Raw genomic sequence first — 20,573 nt, forward strand, 5'->3', positions numbered from 1 at the left:
AGTTTTGTTTGCAACAAAACATTTGCTTATATGTTGTCAAATGTTTAAGGTTCTAGCTGTAAACTAATAAGGCATGGTGTTTTGCAAGAGATTTCTCCTTCCTTGGGAATGCTGATTGATTCAGTTCCTTCTCCCAGTACTGATTTATTCCAATTTAAGAACTCAGTTCTGGAGCACAAGGGTGGCTCAGTGGGTTAAGCCTCTGCCTTTGCCTGCCTCTCTGCTTACTTGTGATCTCTGTCTTTCAAACAAACAAACAAACAAACAAACTGTTATGGTGATCACTTGGTAATATATATAAATTCACTATGTGGTGCACCCAAACCAGTATAGAATTGTATATCCACTATGCTTCAAAATATATATAAAACATAAAATAATACTTTAAGAACCATTTATATCTTAAATTCATGTTAATAAAGGAAGATTTTATATTCATTCATTTGATAATAATTGAATTGGTTTTGTTAGTATTTTAATGTTGCATAGTTTAGTGATAGTTTAGCTGTTTGTTAAAAAATATTTGCTTTGGGGTCCCACACTGGGTGTGGGGCCTACTTAAAAAAAAGATATTTTCTGGGACTTTTAAAATTAAATAAGATAAGAGGCTCATTGTATTTGAAATATAATGTCTTATGGTGAAAATGGCCCAAATTTGTGCAGTTTGAATTCTCAAAATTGTTGTTTCTATTTAAAATTCACCCATAGAGGGCACTGTTGTATTGAAAGTTTAAATCTTTGCAGCACCTTTTTAAGTTTTTTTAAAAAGTACTTCTATTTGTACTAAAATCTCACTATATTACAGCAAATAATCTAGTAGTACTTAATAGAAGTGGAGAGTGTTTTGGGGAGCCTGGCTGGAGAAATCCGTAGAGCACATGACTCTTGATCTTGGGGCTGCAAGTTCAAGCCTCATGTTGGGTTAGAGATTACTTAAAAATAAAATCATTAAAAAAAAAAAAAGTTGAGAGCACTTTAACTTAGAAATGGGACTATTTTATAATCAAAAGTATTTGCTTTTGTGAAAAAGTTGATAAAATAGTGCATATTTTTCATCATTCCTTTGTGAGGAACTCCAAGTTAGAGAAAAAGCTATATTTTATTATATATTTAGGAATTCTTTTCTTGAAAGAAAATGAAGTTAACATAGGAAACCTGACAGATATATAGGTTTACCTCATTGATATTTGAGGCATTTGAATATTGTTTTTGTTTTGGTATCTTATTGTTTAACAGCTATGTTGTTGAAGACCTAGTAGGTACAAAGCAGTCTTTATAAACTGGTGGGTGACAGATATATAAATTATCTCATAATCTCCTTTGTTTTAGATTTAAGTTCAGTATGCTTAAAATATGGTGGATTATACAGATTAATCCTAGCTAATGGGGTTATTGAGGTTGGGGTTTTAAGGAGGCCTTTAAGGACCTACGAAACTTTGCATTCTAGACAATATTTAACAGCAAAGAAAGTTTGGTTTTTAAATCTTTTTTCTTGACAATCAGTCTAGGTGTTAATTTAATCTTTTTTTCTGTGCTTTCCTTCTAAAACCTTCATCTTAGCAATTAATATAATTAGATAAAAAAGGGAAAGTGCCTTACCCAAGGAAATGTTGTACAAGCATTCTCATCATTGTTACTCTTGCTGTCCATACTATCCTGAGGAATGTAACCATAAATGGCAGTGGATTCTAGAGATGCTCTTAAGTATTTTTCTACAGTGAGCTTCTTGTTCAATTGAGAATTTAGGTCAAGGTATAGTCAAACTTACTTTCTTCCTTTGGTTAGGTTTGTTTTGATTATTATTCATGTATCAGATTAAAATAATTTAAAAAGAATAAATGTGTGGTAAAGAGAAAACTTAAACAAGAGCATTAATTACATATCTAGCTTACCTAGAATCCTGGGAAGAGAGCAATTGAATCCATTAAAGGAACCAAATAGAATAGTAGGGTTATTTCTACTTCCCTGTGTCTTTGAAGAGATTATTGTTAGACTTAAACATTAAAAGAGTCCCTCCTTGGAGTGCCTGGCTGGCTCAGTTGGTTAAGCATCTAACTCTTGATTTCAGCATAGGTCATGATCTCAGGATTGTGAGATCGAGCCCAGCAATGGAGCCTGCTTGGGATTCTCTTTCTTCCCCTTTCTCTATCCATCCCCACCTCTCTTAAGAAATAAAATAAAATAAGATAAGATAGATAAGATAAAATAAAATAAAATATCACCTTCTCCATACACACACCCCAGTGTTTACAGCAGCATTATGTACAATAGCCAGATGGAAGCAGCCCAGGTGTCCATCCACTGATGAATGGATAAAGAAGATGTGTGTGTGTGTGTGTGTGTGTGTGTGTGTGTATGTGTATGTGTGTATGCAATGGAATATTATTCTGCCACAAAAAGAATGAAATCTTGCCATTTATAACAGTGTGAATGGAGCTAAAAAGTTTTATACTAAGTGAAATCAGTTAGAGAAAGACAAATCCTATATGATTTCACTCATGTGGAATTTAAGAAACAAAACAAATGAGCAAAGCAGGGGGGAAGAGAGAGGGAGCAAACAAAGAACACTTTTAAGGACAGAGAACACACTGATGGTTAGCAGAGGGGATGGGTGACATAGGTGATGGGAATTTAGGAGGGCACTTAACAGTGATGAGCACTGGGTGTTGTACACCTGAAACTAATATTACACTGTACATTAACTAATTGGAATTTAAGCTTTTAACTTTAAAAAAATCAAGTTAAAACAAATTTCCCTTCCCTGCACATGCTCTAACGAGGGCATTTTGTTTTTAAAAACATATCTGGAGAGTGAATGTGATCTTCTGGCTTTTAAGCAGCTCACAGTTTTGGTGATTCTGTTCTAAACAGGTAGTTAACTCTAGCAAATTGAACAATTTAACCTAGTTATCAGCCTGGACTGCTGTCATTGTTACCCACAGAGGTGCTGAGACGCCGCCATAGTGAACATGCACGGAACACTTGCCGTGTGCTGTGGGGAGCTTTATGCGAAGCCCTGAAGCTCTTGTGCTCCAGAAGAAAGAGAGGTTTTGGGGAATCGATACTAATATGTGAAATAATTAGTAAACAATAGGAGACAGAAAGCATATGCATATGTGTCTACCTGCTCTGAAAGTTTAAAGTACAGAGAGCTTCTCTTTTGTCCCTTTAGGACATGTTCGAATAAACCTCATAAACATCTTTGAATCCCAAAAAGGTCTAAATAAATATTTGGAATCTTTAGTTGTTAAACATGAATCAAAGTGATATGTTGAGGTGTTTACAGATAAGATACAAATGATCCACTGCTCATGCCTTACCAGGGCATGTTTTCTCATTATGCGCTTGCTTTTTAATAAGTGGGGAACCTTCCTCACCCTCACCTTGAGTATATATGAAATATATGTATATTTGTAGTTTAATTAGAAATACAGAAAAAATGTCAGAATACCCACTCCTCAAAGATAGACACTGTTGTTTTGGTATTTTTTATTATGTTTTTAATACATATATATACTTTTTTCCTATAAATGTGTCTCTCTCATTAATATAGAAGCAAAACTGGTATATTGTGTACATATTACCTTTACATCCTATTTTGATTATATTCAGCTAACATGTAGTACTATTATCATACAGATCATAGTATAGCCTTTCCTCATGTTGTAATAATTTTGAAGGAATTTTAATAGCTGCATAATATTCTGTCAATATACTATAGGTTTTTGTTGTTGTTGTTACTGTTTTTTAGAGAGCAACAGAGAGAGCTGAGTGGGGGTTGGGGGTTGAGGGGAGAGGGAGAGAGAGAATCTTAAGCAGGCTCCATGCTCAGCATGGAGCCCGACATGGGCCTCCATCTCAGAACCCTGAGATCATGACCTGAGCTAAAATCAAGAGTCAAATGCTTAGCTGACTGAGCCACCCAGGGGCCCCTATATACTGTAGTTTAAATGTAGTCTCTTTGGACTTCAGGTTTTCAAGTTTTCAGCATTGTAAATAAAAGGGTGGTAAGCATCTTTATGTAATGCTTTGATCAAATCTTAGTATTTCCTTGAGGCAGAGTTCTAGAAGTAGAGTCTGGTGCAAAGAAGGGAATACAAACGTTCCACACCCCCCAGTATGTACATTTTCAACACCACAAATAGCTCGATATGAATGTCAGACTGCTCTATAGAAAGGCATGATCTGTTTACACTTCACTAGCAGTAAACACAGAGTCTACTAGGATCTCACCTCACCAGCACATAAATAAGACTGAAAAGTCTTTGTTATTAATTTGGCAGATACAGAATCACTTAATTTTTAAAATATCACATTTTTTGGGGGAAGGATTTTATTTATTTATTTGAGAGAGAGCTAGGGAAAGCACGAGCCAGGTGAACGGCAGAGGGAGAAGCAGACTCCCCACTGAGCAAGAATCCTGATGCAGGACTCAATCCCACAACCCTGGTATCATGACCTGAGCTGAAGGCAGCTGCTTAACCAACTGAGCCACCCAGACACTCCCCCTGTGAGGTGTTTTAATCTTACTGATTTTGTCCAACAGATATTTGCTGATTGGCCTACCTTGTGCCAGGCTAATGCCAGACTGACCTTGAAGAAGTGAGGAGTCCATAGTCCTTGCTCTTCAAGTCTAGATGCATTCAGGATTGAGGTGTGTATCTGGAAACACAATAACGGAGAACAGGGAGCAAGAAGGTGGAAGGATGGGGGGGGGGGTCCCACAGGACATGAGAGGCGTATGCCAAGTCTTAAGGGGAGAATAGGTGTTTGCTGAGTAGACAGGCTGGAAAAGTCTTGCATGAAGAGAGCATATGCACCGAGGAGTGAAATAATGTGTTAAAATGTGTGATTCGGTGTGCTTGAAGCATGAGGTCAAAGACTCTCGAGGAGCTGGTAATGGACTCGTCGAGGGAGGTCACTGCACTGCAGTCCACCTTTGTAACTAGCCAGCTGCCAGCGCCAGGCTGCTCAGACTGCCTGGGGAGGACGGAGGAACCAGGTTTTCTGTGTTTTGTTTTTTTCTGCCAGCTTTTATAAAATGCAATAAAACTCAGTAACTAAAACTATGAAAAAATAAACCCTTATTTTTTAAAATTAAGATTTAAATTAAATCTTAACTAAAGAGGCATTAAATTGCTCTGTCAAACTGCTTTGAAAGTTTTGAAATGTTCACTCTCCATTTCCGTATCTATCTCTTATGGATAGTAGCAACCAGTTCTAGAACCCATCCATGGGCCTGGATACCGGGAATTTGCCACTGATGGCTGTAAATGCAAGTCAAAGTATACACCTCTGGGACTGTCCACACAGATAATGGCCACACAGAGGCCACATTGCAAGTGACATAGCCTCATCTCGGGGAAGTTATAAAGTGCTCATACCTTCCTGGACAGCTGTACTGTTTGAATCTGGCTAAGTCACTTATATTATATTATATTATATTATATTATATTATATTATATTAGTTATATATTAGCTGTATATTATGTCATATTATTTAAAAGATTTTATTTATTTACTTGGGAGGAGAAAGAGAGAGAACCTGAGCAAGAGGAGGCACAGAGGGAGAAGCAGCATTCATGCTGATCAGGGAGCCAGACTTGGGGCTTGATCCCAGGACTCTGGGATCGTGACCTGAGTGGAAGGCAGACGCTTAACTGACCCAGTCACCCCTAAATCACTATATTTTATTTTATTTATTTTTTAAAAAGATTATTTATTTATTTGACACAGAGAGAGAGAGAGATCACAAGTAGGTGGAGAGGCAGGCAGAGACAGAGAGAGGAGGAAGCAGGCTCCCTGCTGAGCAGAGAGCCCGATGTGGGACTCGATCCCAGGATCCTGAGATCATGACCTTAGCTGAAGTCAGAGGCTTAATCCAAATGAGCTACCCAAGTGCCCCTCAATCACTATATTTTAAAATAGAAAACTCTCCTCCTTAAAATAAAATGAAGTATCTTAAGGGAGGTAAATTTTTTTTCCTCTTTGATAAAAACAAGGGTTTTCAACCTTGACTGCATTTTAGAATCACCGCAGACTCTAAAAATGATACTGATCCTGGGTCCCACCTCCTCGGATAAGTTTGATGCCACCTCAGCATCAGGACTTTTAAAAAGTCCACGTTGATTCTAATGTGCAGCCAACTTTCTCCCATAGGGGACATGCTAATGACTCATCATGTTTTCTGATTGAGACCTGATGTCAAAGAACAGCACAGTAATTATATGCTAAAACTATCATTTGAATTTGAATGTGGTGCTTAAAAATATTAAGACTGTTTGAGATGTAATAATCTAGTGTATTATAGATGCTATCAGAACTTCTTCTGACCCTCCCTGCCAAATACCATTATTTTAATTATGGTTGATGGTATATATGTCTTTCAGTATAGCTTATTCAGTATCCAGAATACATAACCTAGTGTTAATACCCTTATAAATTAAAGCTCGTGAAATCTTGAGTTGTCTGCTTCACCTGCTCCTATCCAGTGATGGTGGTGGTATTGGGTGTTTTATTAATCTCCTAATAAGATATGATTAGAACAACTTGCCATGAATGTCTAACATCTGAAGTGCAATTATTGCTGGATTTTAAAAATCAAATTCCTTGAAATCATTTATTCAACTCTTACTTTAGAGTATTAAAATTTCAGGTCTTGGTCTACTCTATGCCACTGCTTAATATTTTCTAGATCTCCCAATAGCATACAATATACCCATATACAATAGCATACAATATACCAATATACAAACACTTCCTGTGGTGAATTATTAGTCTATTTGTGGTGCCAAAAGCTAGCTACAGTCTGCAAAGATAAAATGATTTTTCCCCTCTGTTTGCTAGTGTGCTCTTCATGTGCTGAAGGCTCTGAACATTCAGTGATTTACTCATTCAGTAAACAGCTTTTGGGTGCCTACTTGTGCTAGATACTGGAGATATGCAGTTTAAGGCTCTTAAAGGAACAGGATAGGAACAGCACAGCAGCATACTACTAGCCATTAATACATAGATGGAGCAGCTTTCACACACGCAAAGTGAAAATATATTTATTCTCCCCCACACCCCATTGTTTCAAATAGGCATATGGTTTTGGATATACCTTTCTTACTTGCTTAAACTTCTCTATTTTCTCTTTTTTCCTTCCTGGTTTTGTTGTTGTTGTTGTGTTTTGAAAAATTATTAGGGCGGAAAATACCTTAAAAGTAGTTCTACCGACTGTTTTGGGGTCCTGGGCCAGTCATTTAATCCCTCTGTTGTAAAAAGATGATACTGTCGGGGCGCCTGGGTGGCTCAGTGGGTTAAGCCACTGCCTTCGGCTCAGGTCATGATCTCAGGGTCCTGGGATCAAGCCCCTGCATCAGGCTCTCTGCTCCACAGGGAGCCTGCTTCCTCCTCTCTCTCTCTGCCTGCCTCTCTGCCTACTTGTGATCTCTCTCTGTCAAATAAAAAAATAAAATCTTAAAAAAAAAAAAAAAAGATGTTACTGTCTCTGCCCTGTTCATGTGAGTTGTCATGAAGATTATGAGGGAAGTTATATGTAACATTAACAACAAAATTTGAAATACACAGTTCAAGTATAAATGGACCTTATAAAACAATTTTTAGAAGAAAGAAAAAAGAAACCTTACATAGATGTGCAGTGTATATACCACAGCAAAAAACAGTGTGTGTTTCTGGACCCTGACAGCAAAGATGCACCAAAAAGTTAAATTCTATGGAAGTTTGCTTCCATGATGGATTTTTTACTTTTTACTCAGCTCCCGAAAAAGAAACTTCCTGGGTTTTCTTTCTCCTCCTACGGTTCTCCAGTGGCAAGGCTGTTTCCTGTCGAGAGCAGCTCTGCCGCAGCCCCTCTGCACAGACTCTCCACCTCCTCTTTCTCTTTCTTTCAAACACTTAATACATTTAGAGACTGATCTTGTGCAGAAAATATCCCTGACATTTGAAGAGCTCCAGGGATTCAGTGAGCATGCTCCGTGCTCCCTCCCGCTGGGAAGAGGAAGCTCGTTTACATACGAGTCATACCAGGCATAGCCAGCATGTCAGCGCAGTTAACTTGCAGCGGGCTGTGAGGAAAGCGAGCGCGGCTTTGTCCTAGGAAATGTGCTTCGTGTTTTGCTTTTTTCACTCCTTTTTTATTTCGAAGAAAGATTCGTAAAGACTTCTGAAACGTTTTTAAGTGCTCGATTGAGGATACAAAACATACACCGTCTACAATTAAGCCCTTGAAGGGTTTTTGTGTTTGATTTTTCGTGCGTGTTTTTTTTTTCTCTTTTTCTTTCTTTCTTCTTCTTCTTCTTCTTTTTTTTTTTTTTTTTTAACTTTTACATACTTTGTTTTGATCATCTGAGGCTGGGCCTCACAGTCTTTGTGAAGTTTGAGAAGAGCCAGGAGCTACTCAGTAATAATTGATTTTTTGAAACATACTCTTTGGGGCAAAAGCAAAGAGCTGGTTTTCTGTGCGAGCCCAATAAATGCTATTTATGAAGATGGACCTGTTGAACTACCAGTACTTGGACAAGATGAACAACAATATCGGCATTCTCTGCTACGAAGGTAGAGGTTCTGTTCTAGAAATTGCTCTTCTCTTGCTTTTGTCAAGGCCACTCCTCCTTTAGGGTTCTGAATGCCTTCTGTGTATTTTCTTCTCTTTCTTGAGATTTCAGGGTGCTTTGAAAGGCGAGTGTTGATTATGTACTATTTTCAGTACAAAGTTTGTTGTTCGTATCTTAGCCTTCAGGGTAACAGTGGGGGAGGGAAGGCAGTGAAATATAAACTGTTAAAAGTTTCCTTTTTGCTTGCAACATATTAACTCTTCACATTTTTAACTCTTGATAATATGATTATTTTTTAATTCTGTTGATGTTCTCTTTAGAGGAAGAACTTCTAGGTCCAGGAAAAGTTAAACATGTTGTGTCCCCCCCCCCCCCCGGGTTTGATACTTATTTTAAACATGCACTATCTACAGTATTCATGTTGTATTCCAGTCAGTACTTGGGATTTTCATGTAGAGGGGAACAGAAAGTTACAGTGAGTTTTTGTTTTCAGGAGCGATTGTCCCAAACAATGAAGAATTTTTCTATTCAGTTTGGGGGACTGAAAGGGCACCCATGTCACAAAGCACAGGCTGGCTCTTTGTCTGATTTCCCATTTCCTGTACAGCTCTGAGAGAGTTCTGACATTGAAGGATGTTCCCTCCACACTCCGGTCCCTTGTGGAAGTGATTGCACAACACACCAACCAGAAAGCTAAATTGAAAGAAAGGAAGAAAGAAAAAAAGAAAGAAAGGAACCTACTCTGAATTCTTATTGTTTATTACCTCCTGTTATAACCATGAGGTGTTTCTCCACTGCCTTGTAGCATTTCGAACTGTTAGTAGTAAGAAGAGAAAAAGCAACTTCTTAATCTGTTGGAAACATTATCTACGTGCAATTTGAAAAAGTGGTAATGGCCTGGGTTTGAGTGGCTGGAGAGGCATCTCCGGGGGAATTTAGCTTGGCAGGAGGAGTGTTTTTTGTTGTAACCACATACAAATCGAGGAGGAGACATCTCCTTTCTGATTCAGTGGAACCAGTTTCCATGTTTTCTCTTAACAGTGAACTAAACGTTTCTTTTGGAAAAGAAAACATTGAAGAAACTTGCATGTAAAATTTCAGGCCTGTTGCCTAATCAGTTGAAAACTTACCCTTTCCCCTTCAAGGAAAATGAAATCTCATTCATACTGTTTATGTGTGTGTGTGTGTGTGTGTGTGTGTGTGTGTGTGTGTGTGTGTGTAGTGTGTGTGTCTGTGTTTTTAACTCTGGATAAGGATTTCATACTTAAGATATTTTTTAAAAAAGGTATATAAATATTTTTAACTCCTGCTTGTTTCACTGATGAGAATTATGGCGGATAGCTTTCTTTGAATCTGCTGCTTTAAGTAGATCATCTGAAGTCACTCATCTTAAAAGCAGACTTCTTCAGGATGGTGACTGGGCAGCAACAAGTAACTGGGCTTGTTTCTTGTGAAATTAACATACTGCAGTTTTAAAAAACATTTCTTTCTTCACTGAATAAGAAATCACAGACTTTTAAGGCAATATCTGTTGGCTTGTCTTTGTCATTGTGTAATATGATATTTTTCAAAACAAAACGTAATTATCAGCCTAACTGAGAAATAGAGGGACTGCAAGGAAATTGATACCCCATTAATTTTGTATGTTTCCAGTTGCGGGGTGGTGAGGAAAAGCTTATGGAAAGCTTGTCCAGGTTGATTTGTTGTTTTGTAGTCTGTAATGTACTTGAGAGTAGTCTGCTTTGTAGTCTCCCTCTTTATTTGGGGGAAGAAACTTTGATTTTGAAAGTTGAGTAGATATGTAGGATGATTTGCTGTAGTCTGTTTGGTTTAAACATCTGCTGCTCTTTTCCTTGCTATGAAAGTTAACATTATTTTAACACCAAAATAAATACACAGGAAATGAAGAAAAGCACAGCAAAACTTGAGTGGTGTTTTTAGTGGGTTGTTGATGCCCTGGTGGTTTTCTTAGTATAAACACTGCACACATCTGTTCTGAACTCAAAGGGGTGTTTTGAGGATGGGCATAAATCTCAGATGGGAATTTTTTTTTTTTTTTTGGTAAGGAAAGTTGGAACCATTACTGTTCCTTTAAATCCAATACTCTGGAAGTATTCGTATTAAGCATAGCAGCTCACCAGCATTCCAGGGAAGTTATTTGGAAAATGGAATGTACAGTTGGTAGGCAGCATTTAATTTCACTTGGGGCACAGGCAGGCTTTACATCTCTTTAAGAATAAGGGACAATTTAATTTTCTGAAGTTTTAGTTTTAACAATTAAGATGTTGATGGTTATTCTTACTCTCCAGGTTAGCTATACCATATTCCCTGGTTCTGTTCACAGCTCTACTCTGCCAAATAAACCATGTGTCCGCACTGTCATTCTTCAGCCTCTCTGGCAACATATACACAAATAGATCCTTTTTAGCTAGTTATCTTGCAGCATACAAGGCCTTCCTAAAGTCCTACATTTAGAGCAACTGGTTCAGACACAGACTCTGCTTGGTGACTGCTCTCTGGCATCTGACTTTCCCCATACTAGTCTGTAAGCATAATTGAAAAAGAAAATAAAGGAAAAAATTAACTGCAAATAGGCTTGGGGTAGGATCCATTGGGTAGGAGAAGGAGATTGGCAAAGGGCAGAAAGCATCTCAGTCTGGCTAATTTCTGGAAACCCATCACTTTCATTGGTAATGAGCAAATTAGCAGAACTCTGCTTGTGTTAATGAGTCTGTTCAAAAAACCTCATGGTTTATTACCACAACCCTCAACAGTTAACCAGCTCATGCAGTTAACCATACTGCATGTTCATGTTATTCCCATTTGAACCCCAGTTTTGCCTCTATCTCCATGAAAAGGTCATAAGCCAACCTTAGCCTTCATTTTTCCCCTGTAACTCCTGAGAACACTCCGCCAGTAGGCTGAAAGCCTCCTGGAGGCAGGGCATTCTGCCTTGGTCACCACTGGATCTTGGAATCCTGCCACGGTGCCTTATTTGGCTCCCAGAAAGTGGCTGACTGAAAAAAGAAAAAAAACAAACCATGAAATCTCTCCAATAGCAGTGTAGTCACTACTGTATAATTTAGTACTTCATTATATATACATCTCGTATTCTCTAATTATTGTAGAGCTGTACAGGGCCTTAGGTATATTTTAGACATTTGACTCCCCCCCCCCCCCGCCCCGAGGAAACCAAGGCCCAGAGAGGTAAATTGTCTGTTCAAGTTGATTCAGAAAGTTTGTAGCAGAAATGAGTTGTTGTGAGGACTGAGTGGTTTTCATTAGTCTGTGATTTTTCTGTAGCATTACTGCCTCTCCACGATCATTTTTTTTTTAAAAGATTTTATTTATTTATTTGACAGAGCGAGATCACAGTAGACAGAGAGGCAGGCAGAGAGAGAGGGAAGCAGGCTCCCTGCTGAGCAGAGAGCCCGATGTGGGACTCCATCCCAGGACCCTGAGATCATGACCTGAGCCGAAGGCAGCGGCTTAACCCACTGAGCCACCCAGGCGCCCCATCTCCACGATCATTTTATGTCTTGTCTCCTTAGTTATTAGCTTGTCAGTGATAGGGAATGTGCTCGGTCTTGGGGACCCTCCCAGCACGGGGTGGCAGGGGACATCTGAGATTACAGTGCACAGTGAGCCTGTTCTGGAGTCCTCATTGCCCTGAGAAGCCAGTTGCTGGTCTAGATTTCCAGGCTGTTGTGATGTCAGAAAGGAGAGTATGAGAACTCTAGGTGACCAGCCTTGTTGGAATTTGTTCTCCTTGCTGCTCTGGTTTGCTTTACTTTTTTCATGATTGTGCAGAGGAGGAGGCCCTGTGTAATGCCAGTTCACAAAGAGTGTTTTCCCAAGGGAGTAGAGAACTGGTTAGACCATTGATTTTTCTCAAGATGGCTGACGGTTCTATTTACATAATTACGTGGTGCTGAAAACATAGGTCCTAATAAATGTGCTCATGGTTGGCCGTGGCTTTAAGCTGCTGTTAGTGATACTTTAATTATGGGTTAAGAGCCATTAGTGTGTAATTTGGTAGAAGAATTCTCCCCTTTTAATTTAATAGTGCGATTTATATTGGGAGAAAGTAAGAATAAATTGCATATTGTGATCATCTGAAAGCTTAAGAGGAGAGTATTCTAAGTTCCTCACATTTTGAGCTACTCATTGTTTTAGAACATAATTACACTTATTTCATCACAGGGTACACTTAAAATTAATTTTCTGGAATTGAAAGGAAAATGCAGACTAGTTGTTGAGTGAGACTTTGCCAGAATTAGGAGTAAGGTTGGGTGACGGGATTTCTTTTGTTTTCTTCCAGTCTAACCAGCAAGCAGTTTAGTGTTCTTTGTCTAATGAGTTCAGAGGCATCAAGGAAACTTAGAGCATTGGGTACTATTAAGGTGAAAAGGCCACAGAGCAGAGCCATTTGAACCCGCCTCTGTTCCAGCCCTGTGTATCAAGTGACCAGCTCTTGATCCTGGGGTGTATTCTGAAGTCGAACATCTGCAACTATTTTGCTGTGGAAATTCATTTTACTTTAGCATTTTGTTTGCAGGAGAGAGAGGTGAAGGGGAGGAGTTGGGGGGGATAGGAAGGGGAAAATTGGGGGGAGAGGAAGGAGGGGTTGGGGGGAAGGGGAGCAGTTGTTGGGGGAGAGGAACGGGAGGTGGTTGGGGGAGAGGCTGAGAGGAGTTTGATTAGTAAAACATGCCTAGGTGAGCCCAGGAGATCTCCTGCAAGAGATCCAGCCAGTTTGTATTTCTTCTAATTACAGTTTGTGAAGGGAAGGTGTGATTATACCCTCCTTCCTTCCAGCTCCCCTCCCTTGTTTCTCTGCCCTCTTCTGGAAAGATTATTTTACTTGGCTGTTTATCTCTTGGAGCTTACACATGGCTTTGTTTTGGAAGGCAGATTTCTCTTCCTTCCTTCCTCCGTTCCTTCCCTATTGTCTGCATGGCCTTCTATTCTTAGGGTGTTGGGATTTGTTGCTGTGAAGGTTTTTTTAAACACGCCATAAGATACAAAAAGTACCCCCGCGGCTTGTGAGAAGATTCAGAACCTCTCAATATAGCCTCGTTCCGCTCAATTGTGAGGATGTTGCAGAAAACTTGGTTTTGTCTGAAGAAATTAGATCCAGATTTAGCACTTCTGCATATATACAAATATATAAAACCGGTCTAACCAGGGGTTGTTTCTGGCTGTGTTTTATCTCCGTATCTGACATTTATTCAATGACTGTTTGTGTTTAGTGGTATCTCTGTATCGGATATTGAGTTTATTAGAAGTATTCCCTAGTTGGGCTCATCAACATCAGTTTGTTCTATAGAATAGTCCCTCTCCCACATGCTTTTACTTTTAAGTAATCCCTGCACCCAAGGTGGGGCTTGAACTCACAACCCTGAGATCAAGAGGTGCGCAATCCCTTTTTTATTTCTTAATGAACTCATATGTCAGCCCCCTATCCCTCCCCTCAAAGAAACCCCAACCATGGATGCTTAATTTTAAAAGCAGAGTCTGAAATGATTTTACTTTTTCCATTTGTTCTCTCTTTGTCTTCCTAAATGTTACATGTTCTGCTAAGTTCTAAGGAACTCTTTCTGTCAATTTGCTTTGTTATCTTGCCTTCCTTTGTCCTTTTTCCTTTTTTTTTAAAGAATACTGTAGATTGTTACAATTTCAGTGTATTGTGTACAGAATGTGTTTAAATCCTAACAATGCAAATTACTACTAGTTGAAAGGTTATTTACCCTAAATAAAGTAGAAAATCTATTCTTAAAGCTACCTTTAATTTGTGGCTGATTTATATGATCTTTCTGAACTCTTAATAACTTGTTTGTTAACAAAGAAGTCTGTAAACGTAACAAACTGAAATATATTTAGTTAAGTCATCACAGAAAACTCAGTCCTGTCCTTTTCCCACCCAGTATCCGTTCTCTTAAAGGTATATGGAATGCGTGTGTGCTGTGCTGGAATATATTAAGTCTTGGGTTGTCCCTCTCTCTTGCAACACTTTTTATTATGAAATATGTCATATGTACATAAACATGCATAAAACACATGTGTGGTTTGAAAATGAACAACCTTATAATCACCACCAGGAAATAATAATTTGTCTCTTTCAAGTATTCTCTCCTTGTCAAATTCCTCCTCGCCCCAGGAGGTCATCACAATTATAACACGTCTTTTCTTCCTGTCTCTCCTACCTCTATGTGCAATTCTAAACAAATTAAATTAGTTTTGTGTGTTTTTTCTTTCCTTTTTTTTTTGACCCCAATTGAAATTATTTCCTATGTCCTCTTTTTTGTCTTGCTTGAGGTTTTTTATAGTGGAGATGTCCTTGTCTTTTCCATGTGAAGCCAGCTTATCTTCACGTGTGAGAATCTTGGCTGTGGAATATATGTGGACGCTCCAGCATCTTTCTCATTCACTTGCTGCTCACTGTCTACTAAACATAGCTGGTGATGCTTTGGTCCAAACTTTTTTTTTCAGTCAGTGTTTTGTTCACAGTCTTCCTCACCTGTTGAAAGCCCTTGACCATGCAGGTCGTAATGGGAACTTGTATGTCTGAGAAACTCTGCAGTTTGTGAGAGTGCAAAGTGGGGGTGCTCGAGGAGATACATAGCTTAATTAGGGTCTGAACAAGGGCTTTCGTTCTGCATTAATAAGCAATTTGCTTAAAGGCTGAGACTTGTTACAAGTCAACTTTGTTACAGTGCCAGATTTCTTTGGATGTTAATCCAGGGACTTTCAGATACACAGAAAAAGCTTAAGTTGTTCCAGTAGTCAAACAATACTCTACATTGTAGAGAGGTGGCTGTCTGAGGGCAACAAAGATTTGAAACAATCATCTGCATTATGCACCATCTAAAATTATGAATGAAAAAGAATCATCCATATGTATGGGTCTTGATTTTTATTTTATATCTGCTTTGCATGAAAATAGTTGCCTGTTAATTGTTTTTGGCTAATGATTCGATTTTAATAGAGTGAATTCCAGAATTTAATGATTTGTTGCAGATGCAGTCTGCCAAGCAATTTAGCAAAGTTGTTTACACTACCCCAAATCCAGCTGGACAGAGTGAGCCAAGTCTTCTTCCCTGATAACAGTTCAGGGAGTGATGAGTGTAAATTTCTGGACATTTTTTTTCCCCTTTGAAAACAAACACGTCTTCCATTATATGGCAGCACTGTTAGAGTGGCAGGGGATTAATTTAAAATTTTATTTTAATGTCAGCAGCTCTTTCCGGTACCCATTTTCTCCCATTCTTACTATGTGTGTCCTTTTAAATGATTATTTTTTTCTGATGAGCAACTGATATACTGTTGGCTTAACTCACGGAAACTCTTGTTTTATTTTTCTGCTGAAAAGTTATGACCCTTTGCCAGTGCTTAAAATCACCCATGAGAGGGCTTTGAGTAGCTTTCTTAAAGGAATATCCAGTAGCAGCTGTACCAGGCTCTAAGTTCTGTTGGGCAGAGGGCAAAAGAGATGGAAAATAGTAGTCCTTCTCAGGATAAAACCTATAAAAAGTTTTCCAGCACTGCTCTACTGGATTCAGAATCGGTAACAATGACCACTACTTTCTGGAGACCACGATGGGAGCACTTTTTCTCTGAGAGGCTTTATACTGGTGAAAGATGGCTGATTTGGGGAGGGAGGAGGTGGAGTAGAGTTCTAGAACCAACAGCAGACATCGGACATTGCTCTTGGTGTCCAGCAATAAATGTAATACACATACGCACTCACTTGGTTCTATATTTTGTTCAAAACAGATTGGGAGAGGGCCTTCTTATAGAGCTGGAAGAACTCTTGTGTATCCTTTAAGGAAAAGATAGAAGAACCACCACATCTTGCTTTTCCACCTGCAGACTCTTCTGGATCCACCTCCATCCTTCTTCCCCTTCCCTTAGGCTTACTGAAAGGCTAATTCTTCTATTGGTGCTCATAGATACCAGCTCTTCTGGCCTCAGGGACTTCTCTGTGATCTGCTTCTGATTTCCCCTTCTTCCTCTCCTGGTTCTTTCTCTTTATCATGTGCTTAAGCACACAAGTTTTTCCCAACTTTAAAACAAAACCAAACTCATCCCTAAATCTTACTCACTCTCTTGCCCCCCACCCCTGTTGCAGCTATTAGACTCTTACCTTTGCCATCCAAGTTTTTAGAAGAATGTGGTCAACTTGTTTCTACTTCCTTCTGTCCAGTCTCTCCTCAGTCCACTGTCATCTCACATCATCTCATTTCTGCTCCCACAGCTTCACTTAAGTTGTTCTGGATGAAGCCACTAAGTGATATCCTAGTGGAAAGTTCAGTGGACACTTTTCAGTCCTTACCTAGTTGAATCTCCTAATACCATTTGGTGTTGACTCCTTCCAAAATCTTAAACTTCTTATATCCCTTGGCTCAAATACGCTTTGAATATGCACCCCATTGGGAATTAAGTGCTGGTGAGTATGTGGTGAGCAAAATGGACAGGAGCTTTATGGAGCTCCTGGTGTTGGTAGGAGGGTATGAAAGAGTGAGGCAGGCTGATAAACATTAAAGACAAGCAAGCTGTGGTTGCAGCTTGAGAACAGATTGGAAGGGAAGAAGGAAAGAACGTAGAAATAGGAGAGAATGTGAATGTGCTGCACTGGTTTAGGCAAGAGATAGTAGTCACTCAGATTGTGGTGGCAGTCATGGAAAAGCAAAGGAGTAGAAGAAAAATTTAGAGAGAAGACTGGCAGTACATGGGGAGAGGCTGGAGTAGGGGATGAGAGAGAAGACATAGAAGACATGGAAGTGCTTCCTAGGTTTCTAGCTTGTCCAGGTGAGTGGAAGGAAGGTTCTGCCATTTGCAGAGGTGGGAAATACAGTGAGAGGACTGGGTTCTGGGATGAGATCACGAGTTTAGTTTCAGATATGTTGAGTTTGAAGGATCTTTAAAATTTCGAAGAAGAGCTAAATATTATAGGATTGGATATATGGATCTAGAGCTCAGACAAGAGGCCATTGCTGGTGATACTAGTTTGGGAGAGAGAATAAGTGAAGCTCTGGGCAAGAATGGTCACTGGGGAACAAAGAACAGAATGAGGAGTTGAAGAGGTACTAGGAACTCTTCTCTTAGGTCTCTATCAATTTTCTTCTTTATTCCTAAAATAACCCCACAACTGACCCCTGCCTCTAATCTTGTTCTCTTCTAAGCCTTTATCCATAGTATTACCAGAGTGCCATCCCTTATTTGCTGTTACAGCCCTATTTTTTATTATTCCTTCACCCACACCCTGTAGCCCAGATACATCAAACTACAGTTCACAGACAGCTGAGGGCGAGAGGTGCCTATCCACCCCTCCCTTTACTGCCCCCACTTCGTGTACTTGAAAACATGTGTATAACTTCTGACTTCCCAAAAACTTAACTACTAATAGCTTACTGTTGATTGGAAACCTTACTGATAATATAACAAAGAGTGATTCATGTATGTTTTGTATATCCTGTGTGTTATATACTGTATTCTCACAATAAAGTCAGCTAGCGGGCGCCTGGGTGGCTCAGTGGGTTAAGCCACTGCCTTCGGCTCAGGTCATGATCTCAGGGTCCTGGGATCGAGTCCCGCATCGGGCTCTCTGCTCGGCAGGGAGCCTGCTTCCCTCTCTCTCTCTCTCTCTGCCTGCCTCTCCATCTACTTGTGATTTCTCTCTGTCAAATAAATAAATAAAATCTTAAAAAAAAAAAAGTAAAGTCAGCTAGAGAAAAGCAAGTGTTAATAAGAAAATTGTAAGGAAGAGGAAGTACATTTACAGTACTGTACTGTATTTACTGGAAGAAAATTGCATGCAAGGGGACCTGAGCAGTTCAAACCCATTTTGTTCAAAGGTCAGCTGTATTTGAGTGAACCATTGCTTCTCTCTGAAATCCGCGTCCCCTGCCCTTTCTCTTGACTTCTCTTAGTCCCTCAAGTGCAGAGACTCCTCGAAAGTGACCCTCCTCACTCCTGCCTTTTTAGCTGAATTAGGTGTTTTGTTTGTAGTTTTGTGGCATGCCGAGCATGGTTTTGTCAGAGAATTTATTTCACTGTGTTATATACTCCTCAGTCTGCCTTTCTATAAACTCTGGGAGGGCTAGGACTTTGTCTTTCATCTCTTTGTTGTTAGCACCAAACATCTGTGGTGTCTGCTTAGGTATGAATCTACTCCAGGGTCTTTTTGTTAAAGAAAGAAACATTGAAATTGTGTGGTTAACCCAGGGATTGTCGGTTATTTGGTAACACAAGGAAGTTAACTCTTAGAATGTCCTTAGAGGAAGGAATAGCAGCTGGCAAAGGAGAGGGGAAGAAAGAAAACTGTTTAAGGCTGTTTCTATAGAAAAACTTAGCAAGTGGACTAGTTGGTTGTAATAATTGCTCCTGTTCTTTTTGTTTTCTAATTACTGCACTCTGGATTGTCTGTTAACTAACTGAACATTTATGGGAAACTATTTAATCCTTATTGTGTGCCAGGCACTGGTTTATGTGCTGGGGACTTAGCTCTTAACAAAACAAACAGCAGTATCCCTGGGTTTTTGGAGTCTATGTTCTAGTAGGAGAGATGGACTGTGAACAAGTACATAAATAAAGAAGATAATTACAGATTTTGAAGTGTCATTATTAACAGGTTGATGTCTGTTAGCTGATTTACTATTTAGAATAGTTGCATCCATACCTAAAAAGTGACTGCTTTTATTTTTAAGCTTCAAGCTTCAAAGTACAGATTTGAGTAGGTGATTTATTTCCCTCATGGTGTTGTGAAGGATTTAAAGTACATCAAAGAAACTTTTGGAAAATTTCCTTTGGAATATGAGAAGTCAGGTCTTTTACCCACCCCCCCTTTTTAAAAAAGATTTTATTTATTTATTTGACAGAGACACAGAGAGAGAGAGGGAACAAAAGCGGGGGGGTGGTGGGAGAGGGAGAAGTAGGCTTCCCACTGAGCAGGGAGCCTGATGTAGGGCTTGAACCCAGGACCTTGGGATCATGACCTGAACTGAAGACAGACACTTAATGACTGAGCCACCCAGGCACCCCTTTTACTCCCCCCCCCTGCCCCCATGCTCAAAGAATCAGACTGCTTCACTCTGTTATACCTAGCTTTTATATTGGGACCTAACATTTATTGTAGCGTTATCATCTTTTCCTTTTCATTTTTTTAAAAATAAGGTTTTATTTATTTGGCAGAGAGAAACAGTGAGAGAATGAACACAAGCAGGGGAAGTAGGAGATGGAGAAGCAGGCTCTCCGCTGAGCAGGGAGCCTGATGCGGGGCTCAGTCTCAGGACGCCAAGATCATGACCCCAGCTGACAGAGAGATAAGAGAGAGAGAGCACGGCACAAGTAGGCAGAGTGGCAGGCAGAGGGAAAGGGAGAAGCAGCCTCTCCACTGAGCAGGGAGACTGATGTGGGGCTTGATCCTAGGACCCTGATGACCTGAGCCAAAGGCTGATGCTTAACTGACTGAGCCACCCAGGTGCCCCTCTTTTTTTTTTTTTTTTTTTTAATTAACAAAGGTCAAATGATTTGTTTATGTCCTTAGAAGAACAGAATATATTTAGAATTTAAAAAGTCAGTGAATGTTGGGGCACCTGGGGTGCCTTGGTGGGTGACTCAATTTGTTAATTTCCAACTCCTGATTTTGGCTCAGTTCATGATTTCATGAGATCAAGCCCCATGTCATGCTGAGTGTGGATCCTGCTTAAGATTCTCTCCTCTTCCCTCTGTCCCTCCTAGTTCCCTCTCTCCTTCCTCTAAAAAAATAAAAAAGGAAAAAAGAAAAAAAAATCAGTGAGTTTTAAAAAGGCTCAGGAAATCAATTTATATGCTCTTCTTAAAGGACTTCTGGTCAGAAGAGTCCTTCTTAAAGGACTCTGGTCAGACCTTTAAAATTATTGCCCTGAATAGAATAGATCTTACAATACCCCGGGAGGAGATTTTTATTGTGAGCTCTTTCTCTGTGAAAAGCGTATTTGGGGAGGACTAGATAAAAATGCAAGCCTTGGGCTT

The 20,573-nt window shown here is 39.5% G+C and overlaps 1 protein-coding gene across 5 annotated transcripts in view; it reads left to right on the top strand.

Moving 5' to 3' along the window:
• Positions 1-20,573, top strand: part of VGLL4 (vestigial like family member 4) — a 154,097-nt gene that overhangs the window by 63,206 nt on the left and 70,318 nt on the right. The window contains exon 1 of one of the 5 annotated variants that reach the window (XM_082749550.1): positions 7,838-8,559. The exons of the other annotated variants lie outside the window; for them this stretch is intronic. Coding sequence (XP_082605676.1) covers positions 8,478-8,559 — 82 coding nt within the window. The 5' untranslated portion in view covers positions 7,838-8,477. Of the gene's footprint in view, positions 1-7,837; positions 8,560-20,573 lie in introns of those variants that run through there. 5 annotated transcript variants of the gene reach the window in all.

The sequence above is a fragment of the Mustela nivalis genome (assembly GCF_964662115.1).
Source record: "Mustela nivalis genome assembly, chromosome: 1".
Classification (NCBI taxonomy): Eukaryota; Metazoa; Chordata; class Mammalia; order Carnivora; family Mustelidae; genus Mustela; species Mustela nivalis.